The 14,790-nt window shown below is 37.4% G+C and overlaps 2 protein-coding genes across 3 annotated transcripts; both read left to right on the top strand.

Annotated features, from left to right (window-relative positions):
• Positions 1 to 980: 980 nt before the first annotated feature.
• On the top strand, positions 981 to 6,686 carry LOC134819241 (uncharacterized; the record flags this gene model as incomplete). 2 transcript variants are annotated; one of them, XM_063829062.1, is given in 7 exon segments in its annotated part: positions 981 to 1,124; positions 1,306 to 1,419; positions 2,586 to 2,718; positions 4,166 to 4,345; positions 4,673 to 4,782; positions 4,997 to 5,157; positions 5,417 to 6,686. In XM_063829062.1, coding segments are annotated over 7 exon segments (948 nt in total), but the record flags the coding sequence as incomplete, so codon positions are not given.
• A 4,067-nt stretch (positions 6,687 to 10,753) lies between these two features.
• On the top strand, positions 10,754 to 13,823 carry LOC134819240 (transcription factor BTF3 homolog 4-like). The gene is made up of 4 exons (XM_063829060.1): positions 10,754 to 10,839; positions 12,077 to 12,195; positions 12,399 to 12,528; positions 12,904 to 13,823. The coding sequence occupies exons 1-4, from the start codon at positions 10,782 to 10,784 to the stop codon at positions 13,041 to 13,043; spliced, it is 447 nt and encodes a 148-aa protein (XP_063685130.1). The 5' UTR covers positions 10,754 to 10,781; the 3' UTR covers positions 13,044 to 13,823.
• Positions 13,824 to 14,790: the final 967 nt, after the last annotated feature.

Genomic DNA, 14,790 nt, shown 5'->3' with positions numbered 1-14,790 from the left:
CTTTTGTTATTTAACTTCATTTACTTTATATCTTTTTCAATACCACCAGTTTATAATGTTAGAGGAAGTGAACGAAAAGCTAGTATCCCACTTGTAGATGGGCTTCTTGGCATATTATGATAGAATTATGAAACCTTCTGCCTGAATTTTTAAATTCTGAGACCTTTCAGAAATTTACCCGTTTGTATTGGTCCGCTGTTCAAGGTCTCAAGGAGTATGAGAGATTTGACTTACATATTATTTGGATCATCTAGAACACTTTTATTCCTGGATAGCACGTCACGTATCCGTACACATTATTTAACGGAGATACTATTTAAAGGAGATACTATTGAAGGAAGAATGGACATTATTTAACATTTACCGAATGCTGGTTGAATTCTAGTCTAGAGTTTTATTCTTGACATTTTAACGCTCCGAATTTATCCGTTTCGCGACGTTTAAAGTTTTATTTACGTGTCCATCAGTGGAGATATATTCATAATGTGTCAAGCAAGTTGTGCTAGATATCCGTGAACCAATGGACTATTCTTTGATATATATCATGAGATCCACGCATTCATAATACACATCACACATATATGATATATATCATATAATATATATTATATCGGTACATTTTCACGTGCAAGATAGGACACCTTACAGGATCTATAATTTCCAGATATATTCACATTGATTACACTCCCACATATTATATTGATGATATATTTATATGAGTATTGAGGACGGGTAGTTGGAGGTGGACTAGTCTAGGCTGCTAGTGGAGCAGTTAAATGGGGACTATTAGACCGAGGTGGGTTGCGTGACTTCATTTGACGCTCGGCATATAATATATTTCACTGTATAACTATTAATAGAACTATATAACCATAAATATACCTGTCAGTCTATGATTTTTACTGTCCATCTAGTCTTCTAGTTTCGATTTCAGTTTCACTCTATATATTCTAGTTTCACTTTCACTCTTGTATTTCCAGGAGGTTGTAGAGCTAGACGGCAAGGTTACCAAGGTGACGGACAGTATAGAGACTCTTCAGGAGATAATACACGGTCTGAAGGTAGAACTGGAACAGCTGAAGAGGGATCACTGCGCTATCATGCAGTATCTTCTACACCTTCCGGTATGAGCTGACTAGTACTGCTAACTTTCTCATTAGACGATAAAACGTTCAGTTTAAGTTTCAAATGTTTTAATGCTACGGCAGTGTGAGACAGTTTAAACCATTCATGATTCATTTTTTACCATTTTTTACAGCTGAGATATTTTTCATTCATCTCAATAACCACTGACCATTTCAGCAGTCTGCGACGCAAAAGCTGAATAGTTTCAGTTACTCGACACCAGGCTCCCAGAAGTTGCGGTCTTCAGTTCACCCTTACTGTTCTACTGCCTCCATGGAGAACTCCCCTGATGAGGTGAAATTAACGCACTTTACCGCATTTTTATCACCACACTTTTTTATTTCCACATTTGCACAAAAGAAGTTTGAATTGTATACAGCTTAACTGCTCTATCCACCAAAACCAATCTCGGATTTGTCATTTCAAATGTCAAGAGTAAATTGCTTTTTGAAGGCGGCACTGCCTTATAACCCATGAGATGCAATCCTCTTAGTCTTACAGCTTAAAAAAAGAATTCACATAAATTCCCGTTTATCTTTTTTGAGATTTTTCTTCCCCATATACATGTATATTGCGATTTCTAAGATTGTTTATCATTTTTAAGATTGTTTATCATGTGAAGCACGGTGGCCATTGCTAATTTTAAATATTTCAAACTGGTATTCAAGTTATGTAATATGTAGTTGTGATTGTGAATTGGGTATTAAAGCGTTATTCTTGCCGTTGTGGTGTCAAGCGATATTAATCCTCCCCTTGGTTAACGAGTCAGAATGAACGATTTACAATTGAGTCTACATATTGGAAGGATCAACTTAAAGGTGTCCTAATTCTGCAGTGGGGAAAGGATAGTCTATCCCTCGACCTTGTATCCTTTGACGTTGAAGAATGCGATCTGTAGAGTGATGTTTAAGATGTGGTTTAAGGATTCGTTGGGAGCTTAATGGTGGAATAAACATCTGTAAGATGAAAAGACATAAACACCGGTTTTAAATAGTTAGATTGTTTAGCAAGAGCTTAGAGCCGTATTATAGTTAGCTGATGCCGAGGAGTTGACTCGAACACCAGTATTTATTATTTTAATTAGGTTTAAAGTAAAACCCCGGCCTTCAAATTACTTCATTTGGCGATCTTATACTTTATGAACCGGACTCCGGAGCTAAGATCATGATCATATTTCATACAAACTTTACAAATGCGTCATTAGACTAACGACTTCCGGACTTCCTGTAGCAGGAGATGTGTTAACATGTGTTAACATGTGTTAACATGGTAGATAAGCCTTCGTAAAGTTCATTCGTAAAGTTCATTCCAACTCATGATAATAAACATATCTGTCATCCACTTTTAAAAGTTAGTTTTATCAGTTTATATAAAATCTATGGTTTTATCAAATAAACACGACTATTTAATTATAAATGGTTCCAATTAGAAAGTTTGGTAGCTGACGTACGATATTTCAGTTGGTGAACGCTATAGCTTTAGCAATCCAGAACCGAGGAGGGGGTGGGCCTCATCAGTCCCTCCTAGACGGCAACCGTACGGAGAAGTGCCCTACTGGGATCGCTACCAAGGGAACTGAATTCGACGATATTAGTAAGTTTTATCACATTTACATCAGTCTTCAGCCCACCTGTCTTGGCTAATAGTGTACATGTGCAAGCTCGGGCTGGGCAATAGAATCTTTGTAATGATCCGTGATCTCAAGTACCTATTGAGTGAAGGAATTGAAGGTGTGGTCGGTGATTGACGTTATATTACTCTGTAGCAAAGTGATTTCTGACGTGCTATTTGCGTTCAGCTATACCCGGGTTATCAATTTTTTTCTGGTTTATTCAAAGATTTTACCTTGAATTACTTCATACCAAAAATCATGACGTATTCGGTCACAAAGACTTAGTTAGGTAGATGCACTGCACTTAGGAAGCTAACTTCAAAGATTTTCTATAAATCCTTTAGTTCAATATGAAAAGTTTCTTAGGTTACTTATATTTAATTGAATAATATCTCACAGATACTAATACGCGCCCAACTGTTTGACACAAGACCTGCAGTTGCAGCCGCTCAATATTTTACTAGTTAGAAAACGAAACTCGAAAGCCTTAGCTTTGATTTGGGAAATCTCCGCTTTCGACGCCACCTTATTTGCCACATCTAATGAATCGCAAATTTATAAAAGTAAACCTAGCCGTCTATGTTCATGTTTCTGATTCTTATCATACCAAATTAGGAGATGAGTTTGAGGCGACATTACGACGCGACAGTATACACTTATCGTATAACCATGATTAGAGACCGCGGCGGTTTAGTTAAGTCGTAAGAATCCGCAAATCTTATATCTTATCAGATCGACATAAAGTCACTGGTTTAAGGAATATGATTGCTGTTTTACGTGGTATTTTACTGCCCCGACGTTATATTTCGATCACAAGAGGTCCAGGGCCGGGGTAAATAGTGGTAAAAATATCGGACCCAAGAGTGGCCCAACGCACAGAAGCTCCACAGAATATAGAAACTGTGTTCAAGAGTAAACTTGCCCTTAATAACTCTTGGGATAACCATTTCCTGTCATCCCAATATTCATCTACAATTTTTATCGATACTAACTACTAAGTCCTAACTAGATTTTAACTTTTTAATTTCATATATAAATATTGGTGCAATGTGTTCATTTAGGCAGAACTTGTAAGTATTACATAACTACATAACTTCTATACCAAATATTTCATTACCAAAAGCTGTTGAGCATAAATTAAAGATGCGACACGGACATCTTTAATCTTTAATACAGAACTGAAAATAATTATCATGATTAGATTTTATGATTGAGAAGCTGTACCGTAAATTGCTCGCAGAAATAGTCCATCTTTCCGAGTCCGAACCGGCGAACCTGGCAAGTGTTCCTGCGTATTATAACTACAAGTACTTACATTTCTTTTGCAATCACTTACCAGCCACCTAGGTTCCAGACTCCAGACTCTCATATCTGGTCTGTTGAAACTATATAAGTCACCGATCAGTCACTAATCAGTCACTATTTCAGTGCATTTCGGGGACGACATCTCAATTGCCAAGTCACAGTTGTACAGCATCATCACCAAGGCGAGGAACTGCGCTCACCCTCAAACAAAGCTCATCACCATGCTGGTTAAGAACCTGATCCCAGATTACGAGGGGAAGAGTTACACTCGCCTGGATCCTAGTCACACCAACATCCTGCGGAGTAAGTTGCTTGCGGAGTGAGCTGTTCAATCAATGAATGCACAAAGTAATCTGCTAGATCATGCTCCTTGAATAATTATTCCTTTTTCATACTGTAGCAAATTCGCCAAAATTGAAGTGAGCTTTCATGTACAACGAAACGGAAAGTTTCTAATTATTGAAATCGCAATTGCGTTCTCGGCGTATTAGATTGGGACTAGATTATAAAAACGCGATTAGCGGAAGAGAAGATAGGACTCTTTTTACAGCTCAACTGTACTTTTTTATTCACAATCCTCGATGTAAATATGTATCATGGATTATTTTACTAATTCAGATAACTGTTCAGGTTTATATTTCACTGTATTCCCGGTGGATGTTGATGACAATGTTGTAGATGACGATATGCGGGAGAGAATTAAGACACGTATTGAGGAGGAGATATGGCAGAAGCTCAAGGTTTGTCAATTTGCCGCTCTTTAATATCAGTCTGATGCAAGTTTAAAGTCGCTCAATGCCATGCCAGTTTAATGTGCTTTTAACACCTTTTATGCATATACAGTACAATATTCAGCTGATATATATATATAGTTTAATTGCTCAGTTTCAAGCTAGATAAGTATATAATATTCTTAGTTAAATTACTCAACTTCCATCCACCATATTAACCCAGGTAACAATAACGGATTGTTGTCGTAAAGCAAAGCCGAAGCCAGCAGTGCCAGCAAGTACCACCTACTACCCCACCCACGTACCTCTCCCCACCATCTCCGCCTCCGGGAGCCGGAGTCTTTCTCCCAACCTCACTCAGGCTATAAACTCTCACATCTTCAGGTAATTATATCCTGGTTATAATATCTTCATGTAGACTTTGCTCTTGTTGCGTTTTACCTGCACAAGTGCACATATTTAACACTTTAACAGAGATGTCAGGGTTAAGTTAAGAACAAAGTTAAAGTTTTAGACGTAAGTCTTCAGGACCTCTCCCAAGTCCTAACATACTAACTTACCTCGTGACCTCCCGTCCTGTCGAGACTGCTTGACATGACTCTAATAATACCAACAATTTAACTAACAGATGATATCATTTCAGCACACTGTCTCACCAGTCGTTCAATGCTGCCACAACCCTCGCCATGTCCAACCCCTCTGCTCTATCCATGGTTAACACCATCAAAACAGAGGGCAACCACCATTAGCACGTGTCTCACCTGATGTCCTTATTTGGTCATCCTCAGTGCGGTGTTGAACACAGAGTTGTACAACCCTGCTGCTGATTTTCTCAACTCACCGCTCCCCGATACAATCACGTGACCTTTGTTTCCCCCGCATGACGTCATTACAGACATCATGAACTTATCTTGATGACGTCATCATGACACGTGACGTCATTAATATGATGTTGTTTTGCCCGTCAAATAACCCGAAGGAATGAACGCAGGAATAAAAAGTAAACGGACTGGTGCCGGTTAGTTGCTGGTTCATTGCTGTGTTGTAGGGGAGATCAGACTTGAAAATCACTGCTGGGACAGCTGTCCCCAGTATCCGATAGGTGGGTTGGTTTTGGGTTTATCCGTAGGTCTAGATTTGGAAAATTAAACTCGGCTGATCGGCAGATGGGAACCAATCATCGATTTTTTAATCGTGTGACGTCATTTCTCCGCGTGACGTCATCAAATCTATTTTTCGTATGTATGGTTACCTACTGATTTTCAGATTATACACATCTTATTTCCGATCAGCCGGTGTGAATGAAGTCTCAGTGTGTATTATATGTGGCATAATTCTCATAAATTATGCAGATGATGGAGAGTATCACAATTAGTAATTCTCAGCCAATTACTTAATTAGTAATTCTCAGCCAATTACTTAATTAGTAATTCTCAGCCAATTACTCGATTACTCTTTTCTTATAATTCAGTGTCTCTCTAAATATACGTGTGCTCTATTGTTAATTATGTTTTTACTATTTTGATAGTGCTTAAAACTAGTTTATACTCGACACTAAACTCTGCTAAACCTTAATGTTAAGTGTTTCTGATGTAAAAGGGGGCTGCGCTAAGAATTATCCTTTACGAGGTGCAATTAATCTACTAATTACGTAACTATAGATTAGGTTAGGTTTGTTTTGGACTAAAATAATTAAAATATATCTTCTAAAATATCTTAAATAATTTTTTTTCTTGTTTCTAGGTAACTGTTAAAATGAAGACAGTGTTTTAGTTTGTAAAAATTATACGATCCTGTTTTCAAACGCTTGCTCGAGAAGCGGGATTCTTGTTAATAAGATTAATGATTGTATTTCAATAAATTCTTGATAATATAATATATTTTGAAAAATTGTGTTTAAGTAAAATTGTCAGAATTTGAGCGTTGTGAATTGTCAGAATTATAAATTATTTATTGTTTAATTTATGTGTATCTCGCAAAATTATTGATTGTATTATAGATTTCGATGGAGTATATATAATCCGATATTGCTATTATATTTTTGATAGACTTTAAAATAACCAATTTATTAGGTGGGAAGGCGTATACAGTCCCTTCAAAGCATTTCAAATTTTCCTACTCAACATTGTTTGATAGGAAAAATAAACCGAACAACGCGATATTTTCCGTGCAACAAAAATGTACTAAATTTTGTCAGGGACTGTAAAATCCTACTTCAGTTATCTCAAACTGCAAATATATTTGCAAAACAAAATCTAGCCGAATGATCTCTCTTTTTATCATATTATAATGTATATTGTATGATTTTATAGGCATCTTTAAAATTGTTAATTCTCTCATTTTTACAGCAGTTCTTACTTAACTAAAACGCATGCTTCTTTTTAGCTACTAAAATTTGCTAAGATTTTTATGGGTTATAAATTCAGCTTATGTATAATATTGTGCGTGTCTCGAGTTTTAGTTATTTTTCGTATTGAATAAAACGATTTACTAAACATCCTTTACCTTTATGTATACTTATTACTTATTAAAACCTATCGATACTTTATATCAATTGTGATCAAGTTTATTCTTAAGCGTAAACCTAATACGATATAGTAGAACTTAAGCACTAAAGTGATTTAGTCTATTCTGTAAAATGTGGACTCTATTGAAAGATCTCGTGTGAATTGTAGTACTATATGTTTTAAATTGGAAGTTGATATTATCATTGTAGTCTCATATTTTCGAATCAGGCTATTTGTTCTCAGTTTTTTATTGAGGAACCCCATCTTTCACATTTGCTGGTTGTTTAATAACAGAAGAAGGGATCTCCAGATGTGTGCGGATATAATTAATGTGTTAAGTGGTATAATATTATAATTATGTATGATATGCACACTTTGTTGTGGCTGTCAGCGGAATTGCAAAAATTTACGGTGTTTATTAGAATTTTTCATTTGCACAATCACGCCTGGTGAAGACACTGTCACGGCCTGATGAAGCCACTGTCACACTCATTAACGGTGTCATACTGGTCAAGTTGTCACGGTAATGCTACGCTTTAAGTAGCCTTATCTTTTACTTGTTTATTCGAGATAATGATATAATCTGTTAAATCCGGAGGAAAAGTCATGATGAACACACTGATCTATTACTTAATAAAAGTAAGGGAACTAGGTGCGATTTAGCACCCTCAATATGGTCTTATTGCACTGATGACCGTTCTATAAGATACAAGGAAGAATGAACGCCCCATGATTACATTTACAGTTTATAAGCGGGCCCTTTGTGCGTTATGTAAATATGGTGAGGAACAGTTTCAAGTCCGACCACTTATTTAAATCAGACAGGGGCGTGTGAAGATATTGTGCTGTGTAGAAAGTCGAAACGTGCGCTACAGAATATAATTTGAAATATCGAACGTGAAAGTGAAACTGCAAGAAATTGTGTTATGGTTGCCAAAATCTGGAGAATTTCGTCGCATAGATCGCTTTAAATCAAATAAGCCGTAGTTCAGGTGTTTTCCTGGAAACCAGTGTCCAGTACTATCACAGAACTAGAAATAGGTGAAAGGTGAGAGGTGACCTTCCTCCGTGAGATGTGTGTGTGAGAGAGTGGTGATGCAGTCACTGCACGTGCAGAATTCAGCAGAATATAATTGTAACCCATTTTTATGTCCTTACTCTGGGTAAGGAGTGTGTTGTACGTGTCGGTACAGTGGAATAACAGAAACAGCACCCACAAGCCAGTACCCACTCCAGTGAACTAGTGTGATAATTTCCGGTGGTAAGTTGAGAGTTGCAGAATTTATATCACTCAAACTTGGATAACTGTGAGATAAAATTACTTAAAAAGGGCCTTCCTTCGACCTACAACATTAAAAACATCGGTACTCCTAGATCATGAATGTTTTTCCTCCCGACGTTTACACTATTTTCCTGTTAATGATCGCAAAATAGTTATGTTCCCTTTAGCGATCCTGTGTGTTAAATATTACATGTCTTACTAAACCACATACCTAAAATAGTTGTACAGAACAGCCGGCCGGTCATCAAAAATTGCTCAAAAAGAAGAAGTTCCAAACTTAATTTAAGATTCATTTCTTACTACGATTATTCTATTTTTTGTTACCTAAAAAACACTTTTAAAGAGCAATTTTTGGGGGATCGGTGCTAAATACAGTTGCTATCTTGAAGTTTTTAAAAGTTTAGTGTAAATTACTAAAATACCTTTATACATTTTGTTTCTTCCTAAAACCCGTCTTAGAGTACTACCTTTGTGATTACAGTCCAATATAAGAAGCATATATTATGTACTGGTGTGTTCTTGTAGAGCTCCCAACTCTCAACGGCTCAATTTATCATCTGAGGTTTTCCTTCCCCGTGTGCAATTTTTCACTCTTATAAAGATCGATTTAGAGAAGAAAACCTAGGATGGAGATTTGGCCGCAAAACTGTGCCTCCGTTTAGAATTTCTTGATTCTATAAAATTCAAATCATTATCATTCCTTGGTCTCTATAACCAATAAGCATACTTTTTTACTCCAAAAAAGTAAAACAAAGATAAACGAAGGCTCTGTTTAAATGTTTTGTTATCAATCAAGATGCTATTTTTCAAAATGGAAGAGTATTGTGATGAAGCAAGGATGGCGGTTGCTATTATATTTGAAAATGTAAAATCCCGTGTCTTTTGTAAAATATTTCAAATATTATGATGATCTTCCTTTTCTCAGCTGAAAAAATTCTTGGGAAACTTCACGAATTATATGTGATGATTTGGCAAAAATGTATAATCCACAAATTATCCTAAAATTGCAGAAATTGTAATTTTAGTTGTAGCAACTCCCATTAGACACGGGCATCGTAAAATTATATTTAAATTTCTAAATCTTTTAGTTTTAATCGTGGGTAGAATGCAAGGGTTACCAATTCTTTTATTTAATGAGAGCTTAAAAGAAGAAAGCCAGAGGCTGTTACAAATGTTGTCTCCCTCGATATCATCGTGTAATGACACTGGCCAATATTCGTCATTCTGAATGGTGATCGTGTTTTTAGGTCTAATATTTATCTGATTAAGATTTATGTTTTTGGACCTAGTAATTCAGTCTCTCGGCTTTCTTGATATATTGAAGAAAAAATGTTTAATTTCTGTTTATCAATTGTAAAAACAGCTTCGCTGTGTTAGGATGAGTTTCACTGCTTTCATACCTTTTTGATCCACCAGACAAACAAAAACTCTCACTCTCCACTAGTCAGTGTGCTTTTTGATCCTCAATTTATTCAGAAATCCCTTTTTCCCGGCACGCTTTGTAGGTCCATCTGTATTAAATCTCTTTGAAATGAGAGTTTGACCTGCTCACCACTCCTTGTGTCTCTGGTACCTCGCATTATCTTGCGAGGACGGGGCTATTGTTATATTTCCATTCTCCGACCTATGATATCACACTGTTCCCCACTGACATCATTGTTGTGTCCGTGACCAGTACATCTGGACTCACTCACTAACCCCTCGCCGTCCTGGACACACAAACACCGCTATTGTCCCTCTGTTCAGTAATTCCACGCTGGGGGAGGCGACCCTTTCATTGGACAATCAGCCGGCTACATTTCCAAATCTCATATATAAAGATATGACGGTGCTTCTGCGCCCGATAGTGTACCTGCATGGTGATAATTAAATAATGGGTACGACTGTAATTTAAGAGTGTAGTCTACACTCTACACTCTACACTATGAGCACGTACACGTGTAAACTTGATTGGTCCTTTATACATAAGACTTTGACTCTCACAATCACTATGGAATTTAATCCTGTTTCATGTTATTTTCATGAGTAAAGTTTTTGGATTGTGGTTAGAATGATCATCCACTAAATATGGAAAACAATCAAATTCTCATTGCATGGTATCATTTCATGATTGAGTATTTTATACGAATGGTACATTAGCCGTTCCAATATCTCCTCAAATAATGCGCAATTCCCTTTCTTAATCATTAATATTCATTAGTGAAGGACCAGATATCAAGATGGTAATGATAGATCAAGAGAAGCTCCTTAAGATGCAGCAGCACGTACGAACTGGAGGTAACAGTCAGACTGTAATGTTGATATATTTAATGTAATGTTGATACAGGGTGGCCCAAAAGTAACTAGTACTACCCACACGCAACCCTTTAGTAACTCACGTAATTGGTATCAGAATTGCTTTAAAATTTCAGAGGATTAAAGAGGATGTGGCACACCACTCCCTCTTTTTCTATTTCGTCACCATAAAGTGAGAACGGTTTGAGTTAGGAACTCCAAAATTTCCAGACACATTTGGTTTGATAATTGAAGTGCTTTCCCAAAATTTCAAGTTGGTTGTTTACAACTAAGCCGAGTTATGGCCATTTTAAGATCTGGCGGATACATGATCCTGGCACTTAATCTGTTATTTCTTTACTCAAATTAATGGTCTGATTGGTAGGAACCTGCTCATAGGACAGCAACCGAAGCGCTATAAATTGAATTTTGATTTTAAGGAATGTCATAATTAGTATTCACTTAATAAAGTGATCAGATCGTCATCCCCCAACATGCTCGGTACCGCCTAATGAGGCTCATTGTTGCTCGCTAGTGAATAGCTCCCAATGCAATGGGTTTACTGATTGGGTGACGAAATCACAGATTAAGTGCCGAGATCACGTATCCGAAAGATCTTAAAAGGGTCATAACTCGGCTTAGTTGTAAACAACCAACTTGAAATTTTAGGAAAACACTTCAATTATCAAACCAAATGTGTCTGAAAATGTTGGAGTTCCTAACTCAGGGTTACTTTTGGGCCACCCTGTATTTCTTAATTAATGTTTTTAAGCTAGGTAATATTTATCTTAATATATTGTGGGCATTTATAAACGCCCGGGCTTAAGTGGAAGAGGAGTTATTCTAAAATTGGGCTGATATGAGTTTTAGATTCACGATCTAAAAGATAAGAATCTCTGGTGTTAGCTAAAAACTACTCACCACGGTCCATAATCTCCCAACTTGACGAGCATTGATCTAATTAAAAGGATTGGGCTATGTTGTTTGCTATGTTGTTTGCGTGTGTGGCCTGCACTGGTTCGGGACAGTTTTTAGTTAGCTAATTAAACCATGGGTCTCTTAAACTCTTTTTCAAAGGTATTATCGGTTGAGTTTGTATGGCATTTGATTGAAATCAGAAAAATGTTCGCCAAAAACAACACAGATAGGACTCACAACATCTGATTTGGTTTACTTCCAAGACTATCTAAAATCAGGGCCTGGTTCATGGCGTTTACCTCTAAATACTATTCTCTCCCAGGTAAGGGTACAGTAAGAAGGAAGAAGAAAGTTATTCACAAGAGTGTGGGTACAGACGACAAGAAACTGCAGACTAGTCTTAAGAAACTTCAAGTCAGCAATATCCCCGGTATCGAAGAGGTACGTGCAAAGCGAAGTATAGTCCACTGTGGGTAAAGAGCTAGTAGTGTTTTAGCGGTCTGTCATTGAACCTTTTGTGTGATTCGGGGCTTTTGATTTGGTGGAGTTAGAATACTTTCATGTAAGGATACTTTCATGATCCATGTAGCAGTTTTTAAAAAACAATTCCCCGGCTGCGTTGTTTCAAACATTTAACATTTCAGGTTAACATAATCAAAGAAGATGGAAATGTGATCCATTTTAGTAACCCTAAGGTTCAAGCAACAGTACAAGCGAACACATTCGCAATTTCTGGAAACGCAGAAACAAAGCCAATCTCAGACCTCTTGCCAGGTATGTCCCCGTCCCAACTTCACACATTATTCACCTTTACCAGATTCCGATAATTAATAACCCCCCCCCCCCCCCCCTTTCTCCCTCCGTGAATTATTTTACAAATAGCCAGTGTGTAGGAATTACACTAGAGCTTTCCCGAACCCACTCTCCCATATGCTTGTATTTGCCATCCTTGCTCCAAGAATAGAATATGTGGCAAATGTAACCATTATATAATATTTAATGTGGCTTTCCAAACCTCCTTTGTACTGCAAAAACAATGTTATTTGCCATTTCAATTTCTGATTCCACAAATCATAAAACATTAGGTTTGTGGCAGCATGGTATATTTGGAGCAATTTAAGGTATAATTTATGGTACCTACCCACTCAGGTATAATTCAGCACCTAGTGGGACTGTCCAGCTCACTGCCAAAGCAGATGAAACATGACTCAATACCTGAGGGTGACGAGGACGATGTCCCTGCTCTGGTGGAAGATTTCGATGAAGCATCTAGGACCGAGGGAATGTAATGTGATGACGTCACGTGATCTGATGACGTCACATTCTTGAGGTGTGACGTCTCGTTGTGACGGGTCCGTGAGGGCGAGTGACGTCACGTTCATGTCGTTATGGAAACGTTTTTCCGATTTACAAGTTTATGGGTTTACGTTACATATTGTGATAGAGAAGGTCTTATGAGTTTTTTTCCCTGAAAGATAGCAGAAGCCAAATTTAAGGCTACATTTTGGGGCTTAATGAGTTTATTTGTTACTGGAGTTTTTATTAAGTTTATGGTTTTTATGATAAGAAGCATCCTACTATTTTGGGTGAAAAATAAAACATCATCTCATCTGCCCGTTTCTATCATGGAAGTGACCAGATATTTGAGATATTTTTCGTGTTTTATCCAAACAAGCAACTGTACGTTTTTATTTGATATTTGTAACTCACGGTTTTGTAGAGTTTTGTATCCATCTTTTCTACGATCTAAATTTAATAGGCACATTAAATAATTCGAATGTACTTCGAAGAAATATCTCCCGATTTGTAATAGGATGATTTTTCCTGCCATTTTGTATTTCCCGAGGAATCTGATATTTACTTAACATGTTCATCGTTTTTGATCAGAATGTGTTGATGATCAATGATGATGTGATATTATCGTAGGAGCTTGATAGTAAACAACATGTTAAGTTTAAAGATCTATGATTATGAATGTAAGGAAAGCGCTTGGCTAAGAATTTCAATGGATTGGTTTGTTACAGTGATAAGATCTAAACGCTGAAACTATTTATTCGCTTATTAAAATATTCCTTTCTTTGTCTTCGTCAATAACATGCTCCGATCTCAAAGTTAGATCACAGATAATTCGAAATGACGTGTATTAACTAAATTGAAAATCAATATGACAAATCACTATAACACTGGACCCGACGGACTATTTAAAACCTCTACCCTAGTCCCTAAGGGGTCGTTCACATATTATTACGTAATCAGCTGAGGGGGGGTTCCGAATGATTACGCTAGTGTAATTTTGACACAATAGCTGTGTGTAAAACTGATTACGGAGGGGGTGGGGGGTAAAAATGATTACGTAATATGTGAACGACCAATCCAACTGAGGTATCTGATACATGATAGAACCCTGACGTCACACCTTGAAAAACAGTTTCTCGCGGCATCTCGTCGAAGACAGCATGACAGTGCGCGAAGCGACAACGTATATAGTTAATATAAATATATATAGTTGAACGTGATATGCAGTTGATTGTTATGCTTTCCTATTGAAACACTAACAGAGGAGAGGAGCCTGTTAAATATGCTACATTTTGCATTGATTCACGATTTTGGAGGGCTTCGACGCGCCGCGCAAACTAGCATTCTTGCTTCACATCGACGATCTCGATGGGTTGACATCGTCAATCAAATTCACAATGCTTGGAGGACTTCAACGCGCCGCGCAAAGTAGCATTCTTGCTTTGACGATTTAAACTAACATTTTTACCTAATACCTGGGAACCCCAGGCTATCATATTTATGTTCATAATCAATAATCATAGCGATTCGGCAGAATGACAGGCGCGGCTGAGCGCCGCCCATTGATTGACGATGTCAACCCATCGAGATCGTTGCTCTGCGAAGCAATGATCGATGCGAAGCAAGAATGCTAGTTTGCGCGGCGAAGTCCTCCAAGTCCAACGCCGCCCAGTAATAGCATTCTTGTTTCGACGATCGTTGCTTTGATTGACGATGTCAATCCGTCGAGATCGTTGCTCT

This window comes from Bolinopsis microptera, chromosome 8, assembly GCF_026151205.1.
Source record: "Bolinopsis microptera isolate Bmic1 chromosome 8, MBARI_Bmic_1.0, whole genome shotgun sequence".
Lineage (NCBI taxonomy): Eukaryota > Metazoa > Ctenophora > Tentaculata > Lobata > Bolinopsidae > Bolinopsis > Bolinopsis microptera.
This window is presented reverse-complemented; position numbering and strand designations above follow the sequence as displayed.